This window comes from Cibotium barometz, chromosome 23 (genome assembly GCF_041138505.1).
Source record: "Cibotium barometz isolate CiBa-2024 chromosome 23, ASM4113850v1, whole genome shotgun sequence".
Taxonomy (NCBI): domain Eukaryota; kingdom Viridiplantae; phylum Streptophyta; class Polypodiopsida; order Cyatheales; family Cibotiaceae; genus Cibotium; species Cibotium barometz.
In genome coordinates this window covers 31,569,148-31,592,718 of record NC_141068.1, presented here as the reverse complement: position 1 = coordinate 31,592,718, position 23,571 = coordinate 31,569,148, and the positions used below count along the sequence as shown (strand labels likewise).

General features: G+C 39.4%; 1 protein-coding gene across 1 annotated transcript; it reads left to right on the top strand.

Moving 5' to 3' along the window:
• Window positions 1-14,500: 14,500 nt before the first annotated feature.
• LOC147625849 (regulatory protein NPR6-like) lies at window positions 14,501-16,915 on the top strand. The gene is made up of 2 exons (XM_086817843.1): window positions 14,501-15,487; window positions 15,583-16,915. The coding sequence occupies exons 1-2, from the start codon at window positions 15,011-15,013 to the stop codon at window positions 16,675-16,677; spliced, it is 1,572 nt and encodes a 523-aa protein (XP_086673969.1). The 5' UTR covers window positions 14,501-15,010; the 3' UTR covers window positions 16,678-16,915.
• The last annotated feature ends 6,656 nt before the right edge of the window (window positions 16,916-23,571 follow it).

The window sequence follows — 23,571 nt, the reverse complement described above, 5'->3', positions numbered from 1 at the left end:
GGGAGGACCATTGCATAGCTTTCATAGCCCAAAATCTGGAGGTCGATGACAATTTTGTAGATAATGATGGGATAGATAAGTACTTACTAGTGGATAGCCATGTGAAAGACACCGAGTTCCTATTTGCTGTGCAGCAACACTAAGAGATGATCTATGCTGATGCCCTTAAATATGAAGGAAAAGATGCCACAGAGGAAGAGCTACAATTAGCAAGGGAAAGACTGATGAATATTACCAACATAGGAGGGTTTAGGGATGTGCCAAGTAAGACAGCGGAAACCGTTTCTAGTTCGAGCACTAATTTATGGCAAGATCCCTTGCTTGAAGCAGATGAGAACCAAGAGGTTAGTTTTTTTTGTTGTGTTTTCATACTTTGTTCCGGATTTGGCTTTATCAACTTTGTCCTGAAATGTTTGGTGATGTTGTTTCTGGCTAATGCTCCTTTATTTTTTCAGTTGGAAATATATGAAGGCACATTCCTCAAACATGCTTCAGGCAAGCGTATGGCAGAATTGGGCCATGATTCGACACTAGGAACATATATACATCGCCTAAAATTTCTCAAATTGTGATATTTCACGCTAGCTTTTCCAAGGACAATGCAAGTTTTCCTTTGATGGCGATAAAGACTCTATCCAGGTATTTAGGTGGCTATCACTTAAGGCTGAATGCAAACAAGGCAATACTTCTGGAGTGGCAAGCAGCTATTCGAATTTTTGGGGAGGGACCTGGAGTATATTTGTTGAGATGTAAATATTATTTAACATATGCTGCTTACGGCTTGGCATGTGGAATCATAGATCCTAATCTGCTGAGTGATTGCGGGAAGAAGCATCTTCTTAGAATAGCAAGGCCAATGGTCCCTGTTGTGCCATTGATAGAGGATGAAGAAGATGTTGTAGAAACTTCATAAAAAAGGGCTCGGTTGGGGGAAGTCTCTGCTCCAGATTAACAGATTTAGATTGTTCCAGTTTCTAAGAAGTTTCTTCATATTTCTCAATACTCTTCTTGCTTACCATTAAAAACTATGAAATGTATATATATTGAAAACATTTATATGGGACATAGATGAAAGCTCTTGTTCTTTAAAAATCTTTTACAGTTACATCATTGTTTTATAATATGTATTTCAATGATCAATTTTCTTCCACACTCTGCCCTGTCTTTGTTGTTGTCTTAGCCATTCAGCATGATTCTGCCTTCCCTGTGAGGAGACATATATTGATCGTCTCCGTTCAGCCTGCATCTTTCTTATTGCACATGACACAGCTGATTCAGACTGTTTGATCTTCACATGAGCCCTCACTTGAATCCGCCTATACCACCACTGACATAGTTGCTTCATGGGATTACTTTTCTTCACTCCTCCTCCATGTTGAGTGGCCCTTTGATAGGCACAACGTGCTTGCCAATGAGATCTTTCCATGCCTTGGGTAGACCAAATCCCAAGGCTTCCAAACTCTTCCGCAAAAAAGGTTCCATGTGCATGCAAAATGTGCTACAAATGCTCAACAACAACAAGACATTTAGTATCGTACAATATATTTTGAACAACAATAAAAACTCAAAGCTGTAGGTATTCAAGTAATAACCATGTATTGTGTCAAGTTTGTCGCACCCCATGCCTTTTCATAGCTAGTGTAGAACTCTGTCACACAACTGCCTCAAATTTCTCAACATCCCCATCTTCAAACCTTGCTTTTTGCAACAAAGGTGCTAGGCGATCAAGTGCCAACCACGCTTTGGCCTTTGCCACCCTTGCTTGTCTTGAAGAGCCTCGATCCGGTACAGCTGCATGAAGCTTCCTCCACACCTCAAAATATGTACCCAGATGACCTCTCTGGGTATGATTAGATAAGAACTTTCTGGCTTTTGCACCTCCAAAACATGGTTTGCTAGGAACATTTCCGGTCTTCCCCGATCTTCTCAAGTCCTTCTCAATCTTCACTTGACCACAATGTAAACCTGCATCTGAAAGCACTTGCTCTATTTTTTTAATAGTTCTCACTCTCTAATGCTGGTTTCATATTCCATGAAAATTCGATGTACATGTAGACTAGTTTCTCAATTATTCTAACCAGCGCATGCAAAACACAAATATGAACTCTGATCAAAGGGATAGCAAGAATTGGATCCCAATTAGGATCCACTCCTGGAGCATCACGATTTGGGGCTTCACGCCTATTACTGATTGCATTTAGGCATTTCCATTCTCTCTCTTTTCCTCCTTTGGAGACACCTCGTTCGGTCATGCAATACAGGCAAGGATACTTGGCCATTGCTCCTTGGGAAATACCAAACATGCATTTCAAGGTTTTAAGATCTGCAGCCAGGTGCCATTCAACCTCATATTCACCATATCCTTCTATATAAAGCTTTTCGCTATTCGGATAGTGGAAGGAAGCTCAGTTTGGTTAAAGTATCACTTTAGAATTTCATGGGTCTCTATTGGAACTTGTTAACAAGAGGCCAGGTAAATTGTCTACAACATCATAACAAGAGGATAGCAACATCATAACAAGAGGATCGCAACATCATAACAAGAGGATAGCAACATAATATACTTTTTTTAAAAATGGATAGCACGTCACCTCAAATGCAGCCAGCCACCAAATCTCATTTTCGGATTGTACACTAAAGTGCCTCTCATCAGCATTACTGATACTTGCATCCAAAGCTCTATTCATTAAAGTCATGCTAACCCTTTCCAGCTTCTGTCCTTTGATCACCTCACTCTCATCAAGTTTTAAAACAAATTTCAGCCTTCTATTGCACTCATGTACACTGATGTCATAAAATTTCACCATAGCCATTTGTAATTTCCGAACATCCATAATGAAATTGTTGAACTCTGTAAGCTCTATGATTTTCTGTTCCCCGCTCTTTTTAGTCACTATCAATGTACTAGACATGTGACAAGGCTCTCCAACAAGTTCGACCATTCCCAAGTTGAGAATATTTCGAGCTTTGTTCACGTGAAATGGTTTTGGAATGGGAATTACTATTTTTTTTCCAAGCTTAGAATTGAAACCTTCTTTAACTTTATTAAACAACATCCTGTAAGACTTTGTGCTTATGCCAGCCATGTCACATATACCTTGTGCATCTGTAGGAGTGAATGCTTCACTCACCTCCTACAAGGATTGCTTTGCTATATCTGATCGAAGTCTTGCAAACTTAGGATGATGTATTGCTGACTCCACGATGTCTTTTGTCAGAACTTTGCCAAATAGATCAGAACCTTGCTCTTTTGGACCCACAACATCTATGACCATCCTGAAGCAACAACGATAGCTATTTCAGTCCATCATTCATCTAACTATACCACCCCCAGACCCGATCCCCCATCTCCAAAAAATGAACTAAAGATGAAAATAAAAAGTGAGTGCTCAAAGAAATTATAGATCCCAATACCTGCAAGCTTTTACACGACGCTTCCATTGGCCACCTCCAACATTGAGTTCTTCCAATGGTTTGATTTGTCTCTTGCGTAATCGAGCACCCAATGGTGTGTTTTTCAAATATTGTAATTTTTTGTTGAACTTTTCAAGTTGTTTTCGAAGGTGTGCATTCTCACTCTCCAATGTGAAATTATTGATTTCTCGAACTGCCAAAATTTCATTCTTCTCTTTAATAGTGTCCTGTATCTTACGAATAGTCTGCTGCAAATGATCAATCTCTTTTTGTAACCCAGAACAAACTTTTGCTTTGTCCTCATTTGAAGCTTGCAAAGCTGTTGTGATCGATGCCAAGTAAAAATTCGCACCTTCAAGCATTTTTATTCTGGCATCTCTATCACTCAAATGTCTTTCAAAGATACTTTGACATTGGCCAAACAATCTTTTGCAATATCCAAGCAATCCATTTTCACCCTCACACACAAACTTGAAGAAACTTGTCAACCCAAAGAATGATGGAGATTGAGAGGAGGTTGGATCTGGTGGGTAAATACTACCATCCAACCATAGGTCCATATTTTTCTTTCCTTCATTTCGAAGCTCAGTAATGTGGGCTTCGCATGCTGGCCTAGACCAATTTCTCTTACAGCAGGGAGCATAATCGGCTTCTACTTGGAAGTGGATGTCCACCTTTTTCTTCTTTTGTTTCACAGGTTCCATTGCATTGTTCTGTGCTTTAACAACACCAAAAAGCATCATGAACTCACACTTTAACCAAAAAAAACCAAAGATATTACACTTATCTCCCGTGAAGAAGATTGCTTCATTAAAACCAAAAGACAACATCACTAAATAATACCTCCTTGTCCATCAAACAAACTTGTTGGTATCCTGGATGCACCAAAATGTACACAATACTTGTAAGCACAACCCTCACTTGAAAAAGGTAAGAAATGGGATTGTTATTCATGCACAAGTAGGTATGGCGCATGAAGAACAAATACTTTTCCATCCTTTTTCAAAACTTGCCGCCTTGAGAAGAAGAGAAAATCAAAAACTTCCCGCTCAAAATAATTCGGATTTGGAGTGGTTGTGGTTGTGGAGTCGGGAAGACAATGAGGGAGACAATGCAAGATGATGGGTTGTAGGGACGAAGTTTGGTTCAAGTTTGGTAAGCAAAGTTGGCTTGGTTCCATTCAAAAGTGTAATGAAGAAAGAGAGTGGTGACTTTTTTCAATAAAATAAGGCACCATAGTGGGAATAAAAAACTATACTTCAGAGGCATTGTTTTGAATTAAAAAACACCCTACATGTCAGTTAATGGAATAAAGAACTCAAAAATGATACACGTACCCTCTAATATTATATGTGGGTTTATTGGCTTGCTTTGTCCACATCACCATCCCAAGGGATCTCTTACAAGGCCCCTTTTTGAGTCCAAATTTTCCCTAATGCACATACATCCCCCATAGGTTCTTTTGCGGTTCCCTCATGGGCACCACGGCCTGATCTTGCAAGGCCACTTTTTCCACCCGCACTTGCACCATTTGGTAGATCTCCCTACCCCATACCACCTTTCTTCTTCCACTGGCACATGCGGCATCCTTACTGATGTATTTCAGTAGCTTGGAATGCCCGAAATATATTGGTTTTAGACATTATTGTTGTTCACTCATATTATGTCATGTCAATGGCTTTGTTTTTTGCTTCTTCCATGGCGTTGCTTTTTGAGAGAGATGGAGCAATTGGTGTGAGATCTCGACGTTTCTATGAGAGAGAGAGAGAGAGAGAGAGAGAGAGAGAGAGAGAGAGAGAGAGAGAGAGAGAGAGAGAGAGAGTGTGTGAGTGAGTGAAAGAGAGAAAGAGAGTTTGACTGAGACATTTAAATAATAACAATTGTTCTTGAAGTAGTTATTCTTATGCTTAACGTAAGAATTCTAGTTCTCAAAAAAGTATTTTTTAATTCCTTTTAAATTTATAAAAACAGTAGAGATTTCCATGTTCCAATACTCTTCTTTGTAGACACATCCCACACCACTCTCCCCTTATATCTTCATTATATCTTCATATTGCAATAGGGTCCTTGTGAACTCCTTGCAATAGGGTCCTTGTGAACTCCTTGGTTATGGCTTCATCTAGCAATCCCTCCAATACTACTACGTTTGAAACCATCTTAAGTAAAGCTCTTCAATCTTTCATGCAACTCAAAGAAAACGAACCCAAATCGAATGCCGTTTTAGAAGCATGGACAACAACGTTTGAAGTGCATGAGCTCTACACTCGGGGGGGTCGCTCACAAAAAAATGTGAATATCACGTGAGTTCAACAGAAGCATATTTTTAATTTATAAAAACTTACATAAGGGTATGATTTAAAATTTTTGCAAAAAAATTTACAGATTCATAAAGAAAAGGGGATATTATATGGATTAAAAAATTCACAGATAAGGGATTTAAAATATAGGCCTTGAACGCACGCGATAGGGATATTCTACATAGAGTGACCCCCCCGAGGCTCTACAAGAACCTCAAAACATGCCAAGCGGTAGACCTTGTAGACAAGAACATTCTAGAGGTGAAAGCGCAACATCCATTGGGATATGGAGAGCTTTCAGCATCATTGAAGAGGAAAAGGAGGTTCCTCTTAGAGTTGAAGTTTCCACCTTCATTCACAAGTTAGAGTAGATGGAAAAGGCCAAGATGATAGTTGAGGCCCAAAATGCTTTCATATGGTGTCTTTGAAAGAAGTACAAATGATCATGTCATATCGTAGCATGTAACGTTGTGGCCTTGTAAGTTTGCTAGGGAATATAATGGAAGTTTAAGATTATATTATGGTGACTTTGTAAACGAGTTGCAATGGTAGTTGTAAACGAGTTTCATGATAGTTGTAAATGAGTTGCAATGTGTGTAGTGCTCTTGTATCCATCTACTCCTCTCCTCTACAATCACCATGAGTCACATGTGCGAGACAGTAGAGGGCGAGAAGTGTAGAGAGAGAAACTGCTCGCCTAAACACCAAAAAGAGCCCACTCAAAAATGCTCACCCAAAAAATACACCCATCCTGGTGGCCTCATTTTCTCCCGTATCTATAAATAAAAATTAAAAGTTAAACTTGAAATGATGATAGAGATTTAATTGAATGTGGAGTATTCAAATTATAAGAATACCTTATGATAGCAGTAAACAATAGACCAAAAATATGGACTCGATGATGAAGGACAGAAGAAAATCTTGATTATGGTAGACTAATGAGAAGATGAGCTTGATTATGGCACTTCACTATCCTAGGCTATTAAGAAGAGGAGCTTGATTATGGTACTTCATTATCATGGGCTAATGAGAAGAGGAGCTTGATTATGGCACTTCATTATCATGGGCTAATGAGAAGAGGAGCTTGATTATGGCACTTCATTAGCATAGGCTAATGAGAAGATGAGCTTGATTATGGAGCTGCATTATCACATGCTAATGAGAAGAGGAGCTTGATTATGGTGCTTGATTATGGCAGGCTAATATACTCAAAGATATATTTTGATTTTGGAAGAGAGGGCGCCAAAGAAGAGGCATCTATTTCAAGGTATTTGAATCTCTTCATTGCATTATCATTTCTTGAATGGTTTCACCTATACATTAATGCTATAGTAAGTGAGGTACTGCCTATGAGGTCTATGCAATGGTATGACCTCTAGAGTCCCAAACTATACAAACGGCCACTTCATAGAGAAGGTTTTAGAAAGAGAAAATAAAAGGGCACTTTTGGAGACCTCAATGTCATGATTATGGATGCTAAGATATAAAGCTAATGCAATGAAAGCCAAAAATATGATGTAATATACATAGCCTAGGATATAAATTTCTTGAGAATAAGGCACCCTAGATTTCCCATGGGTAGCCGAATGTAAACTCCATGTATATAAGACGTTTTTTGAATAATGAGATAGACACATTTCCATTGATCACTTTGAGTTTTGTTCTCATGTGCTTCATGCTCACATGCTTGCTTGCTTCTCCATGTACATGTGAATTAGATTGAGCTTGCCTCTTGAGAGTGCCTTGTGTTCTACCTTCTTCTTGTCTTCTTGTTCTTCTTCTTCCTCTCAAGAGAGAGAGGTTAGTGTGGTAGCAAGGAGATTGGAGCATTTCATTATTCTATTCTATTATATGTTCCACATATTGAATCTAGATTTTTATGGAGTGACAATAGCAAAAGATGCAATCCAACAATTAAGCAACCAGTTGGCAAACCCTTTAACAACCCTCTTGCAAGGTTAGATAGTTCGTAAGAGTGACAAGAATCTATGTACTATATTCAACTCAAAAAATGATTGTTTTAAATTGCTATTGTAACGATTTACAAAAATACTGTGTTTAGAATTCGTCTATCTTTAGTGGCATGATAACAATCCAAGTTGAGATCATGATAACATAAGCATGGTGGTAAAAAAGTCTTCATTTATAGTCACACAACCCAAAATGAAAAGTGGACTACATCTCCTAATGGGTGGATTTCCTGTTGTTGGGATTAATCGTGATAGAGCATGAATCAATTTTTATAAAGAAGACTTGTGCTTCTAGCACAATGCATTTGCATACAATATAAGGTGATAGCATTTATTTCCAATGATAACAAAGTATCTTTATCTAGAAAGTTTTCTATTGAAAAGAGAGCTAATGATAATATGATCTTCAGTACTACTCATTGCTCTATGTGTGTGGGTGTGGGTGTGGGTGTGGGTGTGTGTGTGTGTGTGTGCGTGTGTGTGTGTGCGTGTGTGTGTGTGCATGCGTGTGCGTGTGTACGTGCGTGTGTGTGTGTGTGCGTGTGCGTGTGTGTGTGTGTGTGTGTGTGTGTGTGTGTGTGAGAGAGAGAGAGAGAGAGAGAGACAGAGAGAGAGAGAGACGGAGACAGAGTCTACTTGGCTTAGTTAAGTTTGTCGCATCACAATTTGAGATGAGACTTCCATTTCAATCTTATCCCAATGGAAAATAAATTTTTAATAGTAAAGCATAGATCTCAAAAAAAAAGTTCACGAGTCTTATGCATTGCTTGTCTTGGACTCGATGGTTGTAAGGAGAGCATTTCAGCTGAGAAGATTGTTGTGATGTGTGACATGATGCCATTCATTCGTACACTAGGTTTAGAACTAAATTGAAATCTTAATAATGACCCATAGAATTTGGATGTAACATGCGAGAAACAAACAACATCCTTGCTCTCTTTTTCTTTGTGAGTTAAGAATGGTGCACAACGATGAAACAAGAAACACACTAGACAAGTATGATCTGCCCTCATATTTGAAGGGCAACCCCAAATTTTCCTTTGAAGGGCTCATGTTAACCCACTATTTCATGTGAAGGATGGAAGGGCATAGTGCTATTAGCCTTTCTTTAGGGTGGCAAAGTTCTTTCACAACCTTCTTCTTTGAAAGATGACCAAAAACACACAGGCACACCAAGGCTCCCCACCACAACCTTCAAATTCTAACTAAGGACTCAAGGGCCTAGAGGTAAGTATGATGAGCGAGCATATACACACAAAAAGAGATGTTATATATGTTATATTATAGGTAGAAAGTGTCAATTCATGGAATCCAAAGGTGGGTGGAGTGTCACAGTTTGAGCCATTCGAAAGGATGGGGATGTGCGAGAGAGATGGAGCTATGGAAGGCGTTAAGAGGAAATGGCATACCCACATGGGGGGAGTGGCCATACCGTGGCACAAAAGGGGGCGGTTGGTCACATACTTGGGCCCGGCGACGTAGCCGAGGCAAAGCAGCACAGGACTGTCCCGTGAGTGTGAAAGGGAGCGCGCCTGGTTGTAATAAAAATAGTAGATGAGTCGCCACACCTTCTTCTTTTTTTGAAAGAAAGCGTTGTTCACATGTTGCTGGCCCCGAGGCACCGTCAAGAGATTGAGTACCCTCCAGCGGCTTTACACCCAGACTTCCGTACTATGATGTATCCATATGGGTTGGTTGATTCAGAGAGAAAGGTGGGATCGTGGGCCTAGGTCCGGCACGTGTGCTAGATATAAAAGCAACCAATCAAAATATGGACAACCGAAGTGTTCTTTTTAAAAAAAAGTATTTTCCCAAAAAAGTCATTCAAAATTTTGTGAAATTATTTACAAAGGAAAATCTTTAAATGTTTCTTTTCTATAACTTCTCAAAATCTCGAGGTATTTGTACCTTCAAGTTTTAAATTGGGAGGTATTTTTCAAAATATGCAGGCTCAAACCACACTTAACCCGGGTTTTTTTCGAACATTGGACAACTCACTAAGTCAAACGCGTTAAGAAAATGTTTTGGCCAGTTTTCTTTAAATTCAGCTGGCGAATATACATTCTAAAGCCATTTTTTCCCTCCACATCTACCTTTGGCCAATTTTCTTTAATACATTGTAATGTCAATTTTTTTCCTGGCACCCCATCTACCATTGTCAATTTGTGAGCATTGTCTTCTCCGATCTCTCGTGATGTGACCTTAGGACCTTGCAAGCCCAAGGTTAATGAAAACTTTCATTAATGCTCTCACATAACAAAAGAGCACACCTTACAATTGCAATTTCAAAGATGGCATTTTTCAAACACATAAAATCAGGGCATTATTAAAACACTAACGGCATGATGTAAGGCCTAAAGCGCATCATTTCGAAACATGAATTCAAAATCTCTTTCCCTTCATATCATGCTTAAAGTATAATAGCCCCAAGAAGCTCATCTAATGCGCTTTGGGAGACCATTCTATGCACTATTTGGACCTGTAGCAACATGCATAAGGGCGAGACTATTAGCATGCATAAAGATGAGCTAGGGGAACTTTAACTGGTTCAAAGAGTGCACAAGCTTCAACTGGTTCAAGAGTGCACAAACTTTCACGTAGCTTGGATGCCCAATTGGTGTGGATATCATTACCAACCAAACATTTGAGTGGTTTTCCAAGAAAATAAAAGGAGAAGCTTGCATATTGGAATATATTATGCAGTTACCCCTAGCTAGTAAACTCACGGTAGTAAAGCATATCCTCAATGCATCTATAGTTTTTATGGCCTCTATATCTATCTTCAAAAACCATTGGGAGAAAAGGCTCCTCAGAGATTTTGTTTGGGAGACTGCTAAAACGAACATATGGCACGGGATGTCATGGAATCAGATAAAGAGCAGCAAGAACAGGGGAATGAGACTTACCAACACTTTCAAGGATAAAAAGTGTGAAATGTAACTGGCTCAACAGATTAGACAATGATGAGCCGTGGTATCACTTGGCGGAAGAATGGATCTCGAAGTATAAGGGTCTACGTGTTAAATGGGTCAAAAGGACAAACTCTTCTACAAAATTCCATACAAGATCTGTCATTCTAGCCTTCATAATATCTAGTTGGAAGTTGGAAGGAGGTTTTAAGCAAAAGTAGACAGAAGGAACAATAGGCCTTTGTAGGAGATGGATTGTTAAGAAAGTCTATTTGGGCCGTTTTGGTGTTCACAAGCTACCGAGCATGATGGTAAACCTCCAGTCGCTCGCAGCATTAACAAAGCAATGAAATGGCATAAGAAAGGAATCCAACGATGGTAGGACATGGAATACAAAATGGCTAAGACTACTTTGAACTAGCAACAACAAGGAGATTTTATCTAACTATGGAGGAATAATGGTTTATATAAAAGGCCACATACACAATGATTCAAACTTGGCCCACTTCAGCGGCTATATATGGCCACTTTAGTGGATGCACAACTAGACACTTAGAAAAGGTAAAACCTTAGTAAAGCTTAAACTAGGAGAATGGGATGCATCGCTCACTCAAGGGGGGATCGATTGCACTAAGGGCCTCCCATATAAATGGAAAACCAAAGACCCACCACATGTGTGGAAGAGGAGGATCACAAAGAGAATCCAAGTACATGAATGAGCCTATTTCTATCATGACTTCTATTGCATTGCAAATTGCCCACCCAAGATTATATCCACAAGTGGGTGCATATGATGTTTAATAGAAAAGCCATTCCACTTGTTTTGGTAATGCAAGTGGACCAACACCTTGTGGAGAGGGATGAAGAAATGGTTGCGTGCCATGAATATACATGGAATTTTAAGATGGAAGTAAACAATCCTAGGGACTCAAATAAGATAAAGCTTGGCAGTTGATTTGAGCCCTCATCATTAAACAAATCTGGGAGGCCCATAATAACTTGATGTTTGGCAAGCAAGCACATGAGCTCATTGCAAGAAGATGTTGTAGGTTGAGAAAGCCCAAAAGAAGTTTGAGGAGTTATCAATTGGCTTGCCTACTAATAATTACCCAATCACGAAATCTACAAGAAAGTTAATACCAAATTCTATTTAAGTAGATACTAACATAGTCTATAAGCATGATGTACGGTATATTTCCTTTTGTTAGACAATTTCTTCCATGCAAAAAAAAGAAACTAAAAACATATTTCAAAAGAATGTACTAACCTACCCACATGGTTAAAAAATTCCAAGAAAATTTACTAGTGTGCCCACATGCTTTTGTAACCTATGATCAAGTTTTTAAGGCAATTATTAATTCATGCACTTAGAAATAGATGTGAACATTGCATTTCAATGACTAGAGGCTAGAAGACACTATATTTTATTTCACACTTTGAAAATCAAGAGTTCGCATCCCAAAGTGTCACATTCATGCTTGCACATTTTGTTAGTCTTGTATGTTGTGAAACTTGAGCGGCTTAATCCATGTCGCCTATCCTCCAAGGTACTCTTTCAATCAATAATCTTGCTCATTCAAGCATTGTGGTGGTCTTTCGTGCTTCTTGGCCCATCATTTTGTAGGGTGTGTTAATAGTTCCTACATTTTAACGACATGCTAGTGGAGCCACTCATGCCCTCGCTTCTAAGGCCCTAAATTACATGAGTGCAAAGGGTGATTAAAAAATATATACACATTTAAAAAACAAACAAACAAATGTATCATCTCTTATAGATATAGGATGGTACATACTTTGAAAATAAACACCCTAGTTCATGTATGATCTCTTGTAGATATAGGATGATACATACTTTTAAAATGAACACACCCACCTATAAATCTAGATTTAGAGATGTGGCAACACATTTATGTTTTGATAAACATTTTGTGAATAGTCAAACCATAAGACTCAAAGTGAAGAGAACCGTGAAATATTATCCTAGGAACAAATGGTCAAGTGGAACTAAAAAAAAGGTGAACCATGAATGTAGATAAAAATCATGCACCAAGCTATTAGGATAGGTTCACAACTTGGCAAATATTTGGCCGTGTCTTATATATATAGTAGGTGGCCAGACCAAATATATAAGAGCAAGTTGAAGTTAGAGGTAATGGGCGGCAAAGCAAGTTCGCAAAGGGAAAATGAAAGAAGTTGCTTGCTTTGCCTTTATTTGCACATGCACTAGGGTTTGTCAAAATGAGAGAGAGAGAGAGAGAGAGAGAGAGAGAGAGAGAGAGAGAGAGAGAGAGAGAGAGAGAGAGAGAGAGAGAGAGAGAATTCACTTTTTTTGCCTAGTGGTGAGTAGCACTAGAAGAAAAGACTTTTCCCCAACTACTAGGAAAACGAAGACGTATTAACCTTGGTCGTTTTCCCTAAATTCAAAATATAGACATGTATACTTACAAAAGGGGGGTAGATATTTGTGACAAAAAATACAAAATTAGTGTATTTTCAAGGCCAAGATTGGAAAACAAAATAGGTAGAATTTCGTTTAGTTTTCTTAGCATTGAGAGAGATACTATTATGTGAATTTTAGTTCTTAAATGTGACTTGATTCCATCAAAGTTGGGTGTGACTAAGCATAAATATCAGGCCTATGTCTACTACCCAATACACCCACTACCCAATAAGAACCATTCCACATGACACCTTTTTGCAACCAGCCACATCTTGACAACATCTAATTGTAGATCTCATGTGTAATCCCAAGTATAGGCCCCTTGCAAAGAGTCACTTACATGTTCAAAGCATCTAATGAAAAAAAACTTTTTTTGCAATTAAGATTTTAGGACAACGAACACCTATGTGAAGATTTCATCTATCCACTATCCACTGTGTAAACCCAACCTCAAGCCCCATTACACATTTCATATGCATGTCCTTGTAAGATCATCTACCGAAAGGTAGGGGGCTAATGCTCCTTACATATACCACATGCACCTCCAAAGTGCATGACCGATGGGAGGACGAGCAATCGTGTGCGTCAAGAAGGGCCCATCCCTTTGAGAAGTGGTGTGTAAAGGGGCTTTAGTTGTATTATTTCACATGTACATAAGGCATTTTCCCATGGAGTCAATTAACGATGCCACAAGCATTAAATGAGTGTGAGCTCAAATATTACATTTCTATCAATAATGATGAATAGGCCAGGTGTTGCTCTCAAGTTTGCATTGTACGAATCTAGGAAGGGTTAAGCAGTGCTCGATAAAGAACGTTTTTTTACCAATCAAAACAAGGGCAACTCCAGAGTAAAAAATAAGACATCAGTAAAAAAGTATAGATAGGCTGGCAAATGTTTTTTCAAAAACTTGGACGAATCTTTGAAATTTTCTATTTTATACGGTAGTATATAATGTACTTTTGGTGAATTTGTCTCCATATTGCACTAAAAACTTAAAATTTTGGCTAATTTTTTCTAAAGAAAATTTCAGGTGAAACAGCCAGACATATCAAAGAGCCCTTTGAAATAGTTCTTGGACTAAAAATAGCCTCTAAGCTTTGCCTTGGGCAACTCCTTAATCTACCGGTTTTTAGTTCCCAAAATGTAACTATACTACATGCTGAGTGGAAGCTTAGAGCGCATGTAGAAACCAGGCTTTTAACTAGTGTGAGAGGCGCTTGCTATTTCAAAAGCCCCGCCAAATTTGACAGGTTCCGCCAAATCTGAGCGGCTCCACCTCCGGCTAGCCAGCTGGCTTGCGTAGACTGTTCGCAATGGTCGTCAATTCTGCGCTAGTCTCTCTCTCTCTCTCTCTCTCTCGCTTTCACAGTCCGGCCTACAAAGTACTCCCTTTTCGACAAATCCCTTTACCTTTTCTTCCTCTCTCTAGAAGCTATCTCCACTGTCACACCCTCGCAGTCTTGTCCCTTCCCTCCCCTCCCCTCGTGTGCTTGCACCCATGTGTGTTTGTGCGTGTGAGAGAGAGTAGCGGGCCTCCACCACACAGTAGCGCCTACAGCTTCCCTTGTTGCCGCCTGCTCGTTAGCCCTGGGGTATACTCCTGAGCCTTGGCTTGAAGCTTCTTATTGCAGCTTGTATCTGTCATCGGACCCATGGATCTTCCCCCACCTTTTCTCGTTGCTTCGCCTTTTCCTCACCTAATGGCTCTGTGTATTATCTACTGAACTGGCAGTACTACTGTTCTAACTGAGTTGTCCCCAGCTCTTCTTTCATGAATTTGGCTCCGACTTCGCCTCTTGTGATGAACATATGATGGTTGCACTTGCACCTAGTGTTTTTATGTGGTGTATAAAATCCCCTTCGGCTCTCTCATCATCTCTGACAATCACAAGGCTTAACGTTTTGAGCTAAGAATATTCTTGAACTTGCAGCAACGTAACCCCCCCCCTTTCTATAGATAATTATCCACAAAGAATCATGCATCTTCTAAGTGCAGAACAAGCTTCATTGAACATTACTGCATCAGATGACCCCTTCAAAAGCTTGGCTTTAGACTACTTGAACCTTTTCTCCCATGGTGCTGCTTTTAGTGATGTTGTGTTTTGCGTGGAGGGCAAGCAAGTGCGTGCCCATAGGTGCATTCTGGCTGCAAGAAGCAGCTTTTTTAGGATGATTTTCTGCGAGGGGGACCAGTCTTTGGGCGAGTTTGCAAGCCCAATTAGTGCTAATTTCCCACTCCATATACCTGTGGGGATTGTGGGTTATGATGTGTTTGTGATTTTGTTGCAATTCCTCTATAGTGGGCATCTGGTTCTGGCATGTCAGCAAGGAAGGTCCAAGTGCTCGGAAAGGGGATGTTGGCACACACACTGCTCTTCTTCTGTGGACCTTGCGTTAGACACATTGCATGCAGCCAACTTCTTTGGAGTGGAGCAATTGTCTGTAATGATTCAGGTTGGTATTTTGATCACATTTAGATGCGTTAGTTTGTTTATTTTTTTTAAAATTGCATTAATTCTCTGTTTTTCTCTATGTGTGTGAATATACAGAGGCATTTGGGTACATTCGCAGAGAAGATTTCTGTTGATGATGTGATGAGAGTATTGGTGGCTGCTAAGAAGCAGGGGCATCATCCATTGTGGGAGACATGTTCAGAGCTGGTGGCAAAATCAGGCTTAACAGTGGATACATTGAGGAATCATTTGCCTCTGGACATAGTTGCAGAGATAGAGGAGATGAGGGTGCAGAGGGGCTATGGCCGGATGCACAATAATTCTCCGAATTCAGAGAGAAGCTCGCCACAGGTTTTAGAGCAAAGAATTAGAAGAATGAGACAGGCTTTAGACTCTCTGGATGTAGAGCTGGTAAGGCTCATGGTGATGGGCGAGGGTCTGGACCTTGACAGCGCCCAGGCCCTTCAGTACTCTGTTAGCCACTGTAGTAGAGATGTGGTCAAGGCCTTGCTCGAAATGGGCGCCGTCAATGTGAACTACCCCGACGAAGGTGGCCGGACAGCACTCCACGTCGCGTGTGAAATGGCCAACCCGGACATGATATCCGTCTTGCTTGATCATCACGCTTCCCCACTCCTCCAATCCAACGGTGGCGATTCACCTCTTGATATCATGCAGTCTCTAATCTCTCGTGCGGACTCTGGCTCGCCATCCGGTCAGCTCGTTGATCACAACAGGCTTCGCCTTTGCCTTGAGTTGCTGCAGTCTGCGGCCTCCGTTGCCGACAAGGAGGAAGAATTCAGCGATGGTGTTGTCACTGAGCCCAGCAGCGATAACACAAGCAGGTCTGGATTACACCTTAATCAACCCTCTAATCCTATGGATATCCCTGATTGTTCCTCCGCCTTTGAGCCCTTTAATCCCAGCATCAGATCAGAGCTTAATCCGGATTGGGTTAGCATTGAAAGCTCCTGCTCTTTTGCGCAGGAAATTCCTAATCATTCGCATAATCTTCATCAGCATGATCAAATCAGCTTTCCAAGCAATGACGGCATTGTTCCATCTAGTAGTGCTGGCTTTAACAGCATGATTTCAATTAACTTGGATGGCTTCTTGTATCCAGATTTCCGTATGGCAGTGCTAGGGGCAGCAGAGGGCAATCCTAGCACCACCAATATATTCCAAACTTAAAATTAATCATTTAGATAAACACTGATGTGTCAGATAGTTCAAAATTTGCACTTGTAAATGCATATTACTCTACACCCTTTGCAGCTCTCACCAGTATGTACACAACACAAAATTGAGCTTGTAGCATTAACTCTTGTGCAATGTGAAGTATCCATTTCTTGGACCAGCCTTATAATACTATGCCTTTTGTATTTGTAATAATTTATAAATCAATGCAATCTCCTACTTTATGCTTCATTATGGAGAATTACTCCCATCTTGTTGTACATTCATCAATACAGGACTTGGGTTACAACTTCCAAGGAATTATTTGGAAAAAAAAAACCAGGACTTGGGTTACAAGGAATTATTCGTGACATAAATCCAAAATTCAAAAATTAATTCAAAAAAAAACAGGACTTGGGTTACAAGGAATTATTCGTGACATTAATCCAAAATTCAAAAAAAACCAGGACTTGGGTTACAAGGAATTATTCGTGACATTAATCCAAAAATTCCCACCGACATAACAAGAAGTCCTTCACATACCTTTAATTAAGAGAATTTTAAACATTCCCCCATAATAAAATCTTCCATTATACAAAACCAGGCAAGCACCACATAACACTCACGAGCATAATTTTCTTGCATTGTATCATATAAAAAATTACACCCTATTGGGGAAAAAAATCTAATGTGGTAATCTAATGTTGAAATTTGTGTTAGGCTAAAAAGTTCTCCTTATTTTGACTGGTGATGGAAAAAAAACCTTTTTTTTCTGACACTGTACAATGGCCGCCGAACTGACAAGTGGGAAGTTGGCAGTGACGGCCCACGGACCGACGGCGTGAAACAGCAGCCTGCACTGTGCAGGCAGGGTTTTTGAGAAGCCAGCCATCGAGAGAAACGCAATTTGACCGTTGATTTCAAAGATTAACAAAGATTACAGGAGAGGTTAAGCATTCAATGGTACGTGAACTGAGAGCTCTCTAGCTCGAGCGCCTCGAATCGAATGCATATAGCATCAACAGCTGCCTGTGCCCCCATAATCCATTATAATCCCCACGCATTGCATGATGCAGCACAATTGATCACCGTCAGTCCACTGTTCACCGAGAATATTTTTATTCTCAGATCTTAAAACTTGCCATTTTAAATTTTACAAGTTTTTCTTCAATATTTACAATATTTACAGTTTTTTTTTCACTAAAATATAACTAAAATGCTTAAAATTGTCGATCTTCAAAATTGCAAAAATAAAATTTACAAGTGAGATCATGAATTTTGTGCAGGTGCGTTGTAAGGGTTTGCGGGTTTTCTGTGAACACTGCACTGCGTTAGTCCCACAACCCTCGGGAAACATTTTCGGGTGAACTTGCAATAAAATGCAATTTCGAACAAGTATTTTTTTCATAGTTATTACTAACTTTTTTTAAAATGATTTTTCACAAGAAATGTTTTTGTATAAACAGATGTGGGGGTAAGATATTTTGATGTAAAGGTTTTTTGCTGGTTATATATATATATATATATATATTGATCCCAAAAAATGTTTTTTCACAAGAAATGAACTTTACACGCCTCTGTTTTGAAATGTAGCCTCATTATTTTATTTGAATGGCAAATTTTGGATTAACATTTTTTCCCCTTCCAAGTTGGAAGGACACCCTTAGAATGTTCTATATATGGAAACTTTTCTTTTGAAGGAGTTTTTTTTCTTGCCCTTGGGCAGACAAAGATTTTTCAAAATCGAGCTTTTCTTTTGAAGGGTAAAATTTTATCGAAACGGTAAAATGCCTCGAGAAGGGTTTCAAAGGCTTTAAATTCAAGGCTTGGTAAGAAGGTTCCATAGAATTCAAATATACATGTTTCACTTTGTGGCGTATGTGCGATAATGTGGGGCTTACATAATTTTCCATTTAGACACTGTTTGAGCCACTGCTCGAAAATAACATATTTTTCAACCAGTCAAAATAAGCAACTCTTAAATCTATCTGGTTTTTGTTTTCGAAATCTCTACTATATGCCGGTTTTATAACTAAAATATATGAAAAATCATTTTTTAAATAAGAACTACTTATATCTATCTGGTTTTTGTTTTCCAAATCTCTACTATATGTCGGTTTTATAACTAAAATATATGGAAAATCATTCCTTAAAATAAGAACTACTTAATATCTCAACCGATTTTTCTTAATTTTTGCAAGTACAAATACAATAGAACGTTGCTTTTTTAAGCACTTGTCCACTATACAGCTATTCATGCACAAGAAAAATGTGTGCATTTCTAACCACTAGAACACGAAAACCCTTATGTAAGGCCCTATATTGGATCCTTATACATTATCACCAACTCAAGACCAGGCCACTTGCCACAAATGTGGTGGGCTGACGAACACGTCGTATTTACCAAGATCAATAATGGTGACCACATCTTCTTTAGTAGCTCAAGCCTCAAACTGTGAAGCTCGACCCACTAAAAAACACTTCCCTTTGAAACAATACTGAAATGGAATCACCATCCCAAATTGTGATATAACAAACTTAAATAAACTAAGGAGAGAGAGAGAGAGAGAGAGAGAGAGAGAGAGAGCAATGAGTAGCACATAAGATCATATTATTGGCTCTCTTTTTAATAATAATTTTTCCAGAAAAAGGCACTCTTTGATCATTGGAAAGCAATGCTAGCACTTTATTTTGCACAGAATTAGAAGCACAAATCTTTCATATAAAAATTAACTCTCATGTTCTGCCATAAAATCTCCCACTATTATAAAAACTAGCCATCATAATATAGTTCACTTTTCATTTTGGTCTATGTGATAATAACTAAGGAGTCATTCCTAGGAAAAGAAGACTTTAGCACCTTGTTTTTACCACCATGCTTAAGCATCATTATCTCAACTTGGACTTTTCTCGTGTCACTAAATGTAGGTAAATTGTAAATACAATGTCATGATTTCTATAAATTATTGGGGGGATAAAAATTCAAAACAATCTTTACCATATTTGGACTTTGTTTAGCCTTGTTGGAGCAAAGGTCATGTGAAAAAATTACAAAATCGCTAAGCTCGAGAGCTTCACCCTCACGTGTGGAGAGCTTATCGTATGCTGCACTTCCCTCTCACTCCTTTTGTCACTCACCACACCAGTGTGGATCTTCCCTCAATCAGTGTGGTAAACCGCTCCTCATGATGGTCGGAGTGCACATGATGCATCTGCCTAACCACTCAAGAAACTTGCTTATCATTGATGCACATTTGCACTCATTGTCACCACACCAAGGTGGATCTTCCTTCAATCTATGGTAAAGTCACTCTTTGTGATGGTCAAAGTGCACTAGGAGTAAGTGACTAAAGATGCCCATGATTGATTATAATAGTTTTACAATTGTTTGGTCTTACTACTTGGGTTCCTCATCTTATGACCTTAAAGTACAGTGTCTTAAGAGCACTTATAACCTCAAATAATGGGATTATAATATAAGTAAAGATGCTCGGCTGTGTATAGACCTTATCAATGAAGAACCATGTTAAAACCAAAAGTAGTTAACATAGTCCCCTTCCTAATATCAATTGTGTCCACATGATCAGTTGTAGAAGTTGGCAGAGGGAAGTGGGGAAGCTATTGCACTTGAAGAGATATGGATGGTGGATCCATTCCATGGGGGTGTTAATACGATGAAAAGGAGTTAGTGAAGTACTGGAATTAAATATCCATCGTCTCTACTCATGGTGTAAGCCTTCAAGATTATTCTCTTTGATTTGTGGCCCTTATTGTACTCGTAATTTAATTTCTTTCTGTTTCCTTTCATTTTCCTTCTTCAACTTTTCTATCACCTTCAACTTTTCCAATAATGACCATTTCCACTCCCCGAAAAAGACAGGCGCCCCTTTCGTTGCAACGCTCCTCCTCTCTGTTCTGGAAAAAAACCCGCCGCCCATAGCCTGAATTGGCATTCCTCCCTTCTCGAATCTCCTTGCGCCATCTCTCTCCTACCATGCATATACGTAGCCACATCACCCTTCTCGAATCTCCTTTAATCTTGGACATTTTCACCCCTCATACACATATTATATTGGCACCCCCAACAATTAATTGCCCCCATGCACTTACACATTTTCGAATACAATCTACAAGTACCCACTTTATTTTCTTTGGGACACGCACATGTACAGAGCAACTGAATGACTGACACCATCTCAAGCAGACCACGCTCTGGATTAGCCTGGTACTCCCACACCTTGGGCTCATCATTTCCCTTGCACATACACTTCCATCAAAACCTAAAGCTTGATTGCCACATATAACCACACATCCATGACGCCCACACTGAGTCAATGAGTGCTCCCATGACTTTACCACAATACGGAACATCACTCATGTACACATGTACAAGTTGAGTTTGGGGTTTTCAAAAATCTTCACACATATTTAGCAACCCCCTGTTTCTGCTGAGACATTCATGTCCAGCAGCAGTGTATAAACAGAGACTATTTATCCTCCTGGATCAAATAGAAATCTTGGTGCATACACTTTCCAATTCTTCAAGCATATTTGAGCACCATCTCCCTTGATGTGAGCACCCACTTGGCCTCTTTTCAACATTCTTCTAGAGGTGCCTACTTTTGGCCTCCACATCCATTAAATCCATCCTACTACGCATAATAATAGAGCCAAAATTAACCCGTGCTATATAATGTTATTTTTAATTGAAAATGACATGAGGCAATGAGTTAAAATCCAAATACACATAATAATAGAGCCAAAATTAACCCGTGATACATAATGTTATTTTTTAATTGAAAATGACATATGAGGCAATGAGTTAAAATCCAAATACACATAATAATAGAGCCAAAATTAACCCGTGCTACATAATGTTTTTTAAAATTGAAAATGACATATGAGGCAATTAGTTAAAATCTAATGAACACAAATTCTAAGTATACTACTAATTTGCATATCCAAATCGTGTTTAATGAGAATGGGATGCAAGGTACTATCGCATGTACTTTAAACACCATAAATCAAGAATCTTTTTTGATGTGGATCTTGATTGCAATTTCTTTTTCGAGCTATCAACTCTCAGCTCGTCATGCTCTTGGATTTAATATTCCAAGCTCTCCACCAATCAAAGGCTTACAATACACGCAGCAATTTTATCGTGTAAAACTGCAAAGTAAAAAAGCTCCTCTAGTCAAGTTTATATTGATTTTTGTCAATAGTAGAACTGGCCTATTTTTTTTTTTTTGGCCAATCAACTTTTTGGAACTTTTTTTGTTTTGTCCTTTTCACTTTTCTTCATTTTCCTTTTAACCAAAATACAACTCAATGAAAAAAAAGTAATTTATTTAAAAAATTGTATAAATCAATTTAAAAACAACAAATGAGAAATTTACCCCCAAAAAAGAAAGTAGAGCTAGTGTCATCAATGTGCGGCAAAATGATGAAGAGGAAGAAGAGGAGACGTGTACGTTTCCTAGAAATAAGTTTGGCTTTTGTCAGAAGAGAGGGCCCGAGTGCGACGACTGGCGAGCAGTGCGCACTGCGTGTGACACGGCTCTCCATCTGGGGATTCTGAAGCTTGAGGTCCCACGCCTTCTTGAAAACCAGCATCTCACACAACGTCTCCATCTTTCAATAACATGCCCAATCAATCCATGCCATCTGCGCCTCTGCTCTCACGACGGTCACCAGAATAATAGATGGTTGCAATGGGCTGAAATTCAAGACACTCTTGAATGCGTATTGATATGCTATTTACATGGGGGTTTTACGTATTGACCACCTTGGGTTGAAATTCACCTGGCATTCATAGCAACCCAAGGTGATCAATACGTAAAACCCAATGGGTTTTCAAAATCTACTCAAGACAGTTCAAACACCTTCGTACCATCAATTTCCACAGTGGCCCCTTGCCACAAAGTCGAATAGAGAAGCGACGATGAAGTATGATCAAGTAATTGAAGACTTCATGGCCACAAAGAAACAGCTTGAGGAGTCCAGAGCAAGGGTGGAGGAGCTGAACTTACTGCTGCTGCAGAATCAAGTGGAGGAAGGTGCACCCGCTCCCAAGAAGTCTTCACCAAAGGACACCATTCATGCACGGTTCCTCTAAACCACTGGTTTGCTTGCCACCAGATTTGGGTTTTTCTTTGGAAAGGGATTACACAACCACATGTTTAGTGGGCTTACTCTTTGGCCTTAGGCCCCCTGTAGATTTCCTGAGAAGCTGGGTCAAGGACAACTGGCTAGCTATAGGCATAGAGGTTGAAATCATTCAAGCTCTCCCCAATGGTTACTATATCTTCCTCTTCAAAGACCCAGGCATGGCTCTCAAGGTCCTGGGTTCAGGACAATGGATGTATAGAAATATCCCCTTTTGCTTCTTCAGGCAGACCAAAGACTTCAACCCCCAAGGGGCCAAGCTCTCATCCTGTCCAGTATGGGTAGAACTCCCTTATCTTCCTTTTTACTTGTATCCGTGGATTATAAAAATTGTCTCACCGTTAGGTAAAAGTCCTAGGTAGTATGAGACCTAAAAATGATTACAATCCTGCTTGGCATCCTCAAGTTCTTGTAGAAGTAGACCTGGACAAACCCCTAATAGATAAAATTGAGATTAACTGTGGTGAGTATAATATCCAATAGGAAATCCACTACAAGCACCTTCCTAATGCATGCTTCCATTATGGGAAGCAAGGGCATGCAATCAGAGAATGCCCAGCCAAATACCCTAACCTAACCACTACAAGTACCCTAGTTCAGCAACCCCAAACAGTAATAACCAGCCTATTGGAGCAAATAATAGTCTAGCACCTCCCCCCCTCCAAGGCCCCTCTACCTCAAAAGACAAAGGAGATAAAGTCTCTATTTCCAACAGAAGGAAGACCTTCAGACATCATAGACCTA

Bases quoted from the DNA above. Each gene is read 5' to 3' on its own strand.
- LOC147625849 (XM_086817843.1), top strand. From the start codon at position 15,011: ATGCATCTTCTAAGTGCAGAACAAGCTTCATTGAACATTACTGCATCA. The intron at 15,488-15,582 runs GTTGGTATTTTG...GTGAATATACAG, and splicing joins AATTGTCTGTAATGATTCAG to AGGCATTTGGGTACATTCGC.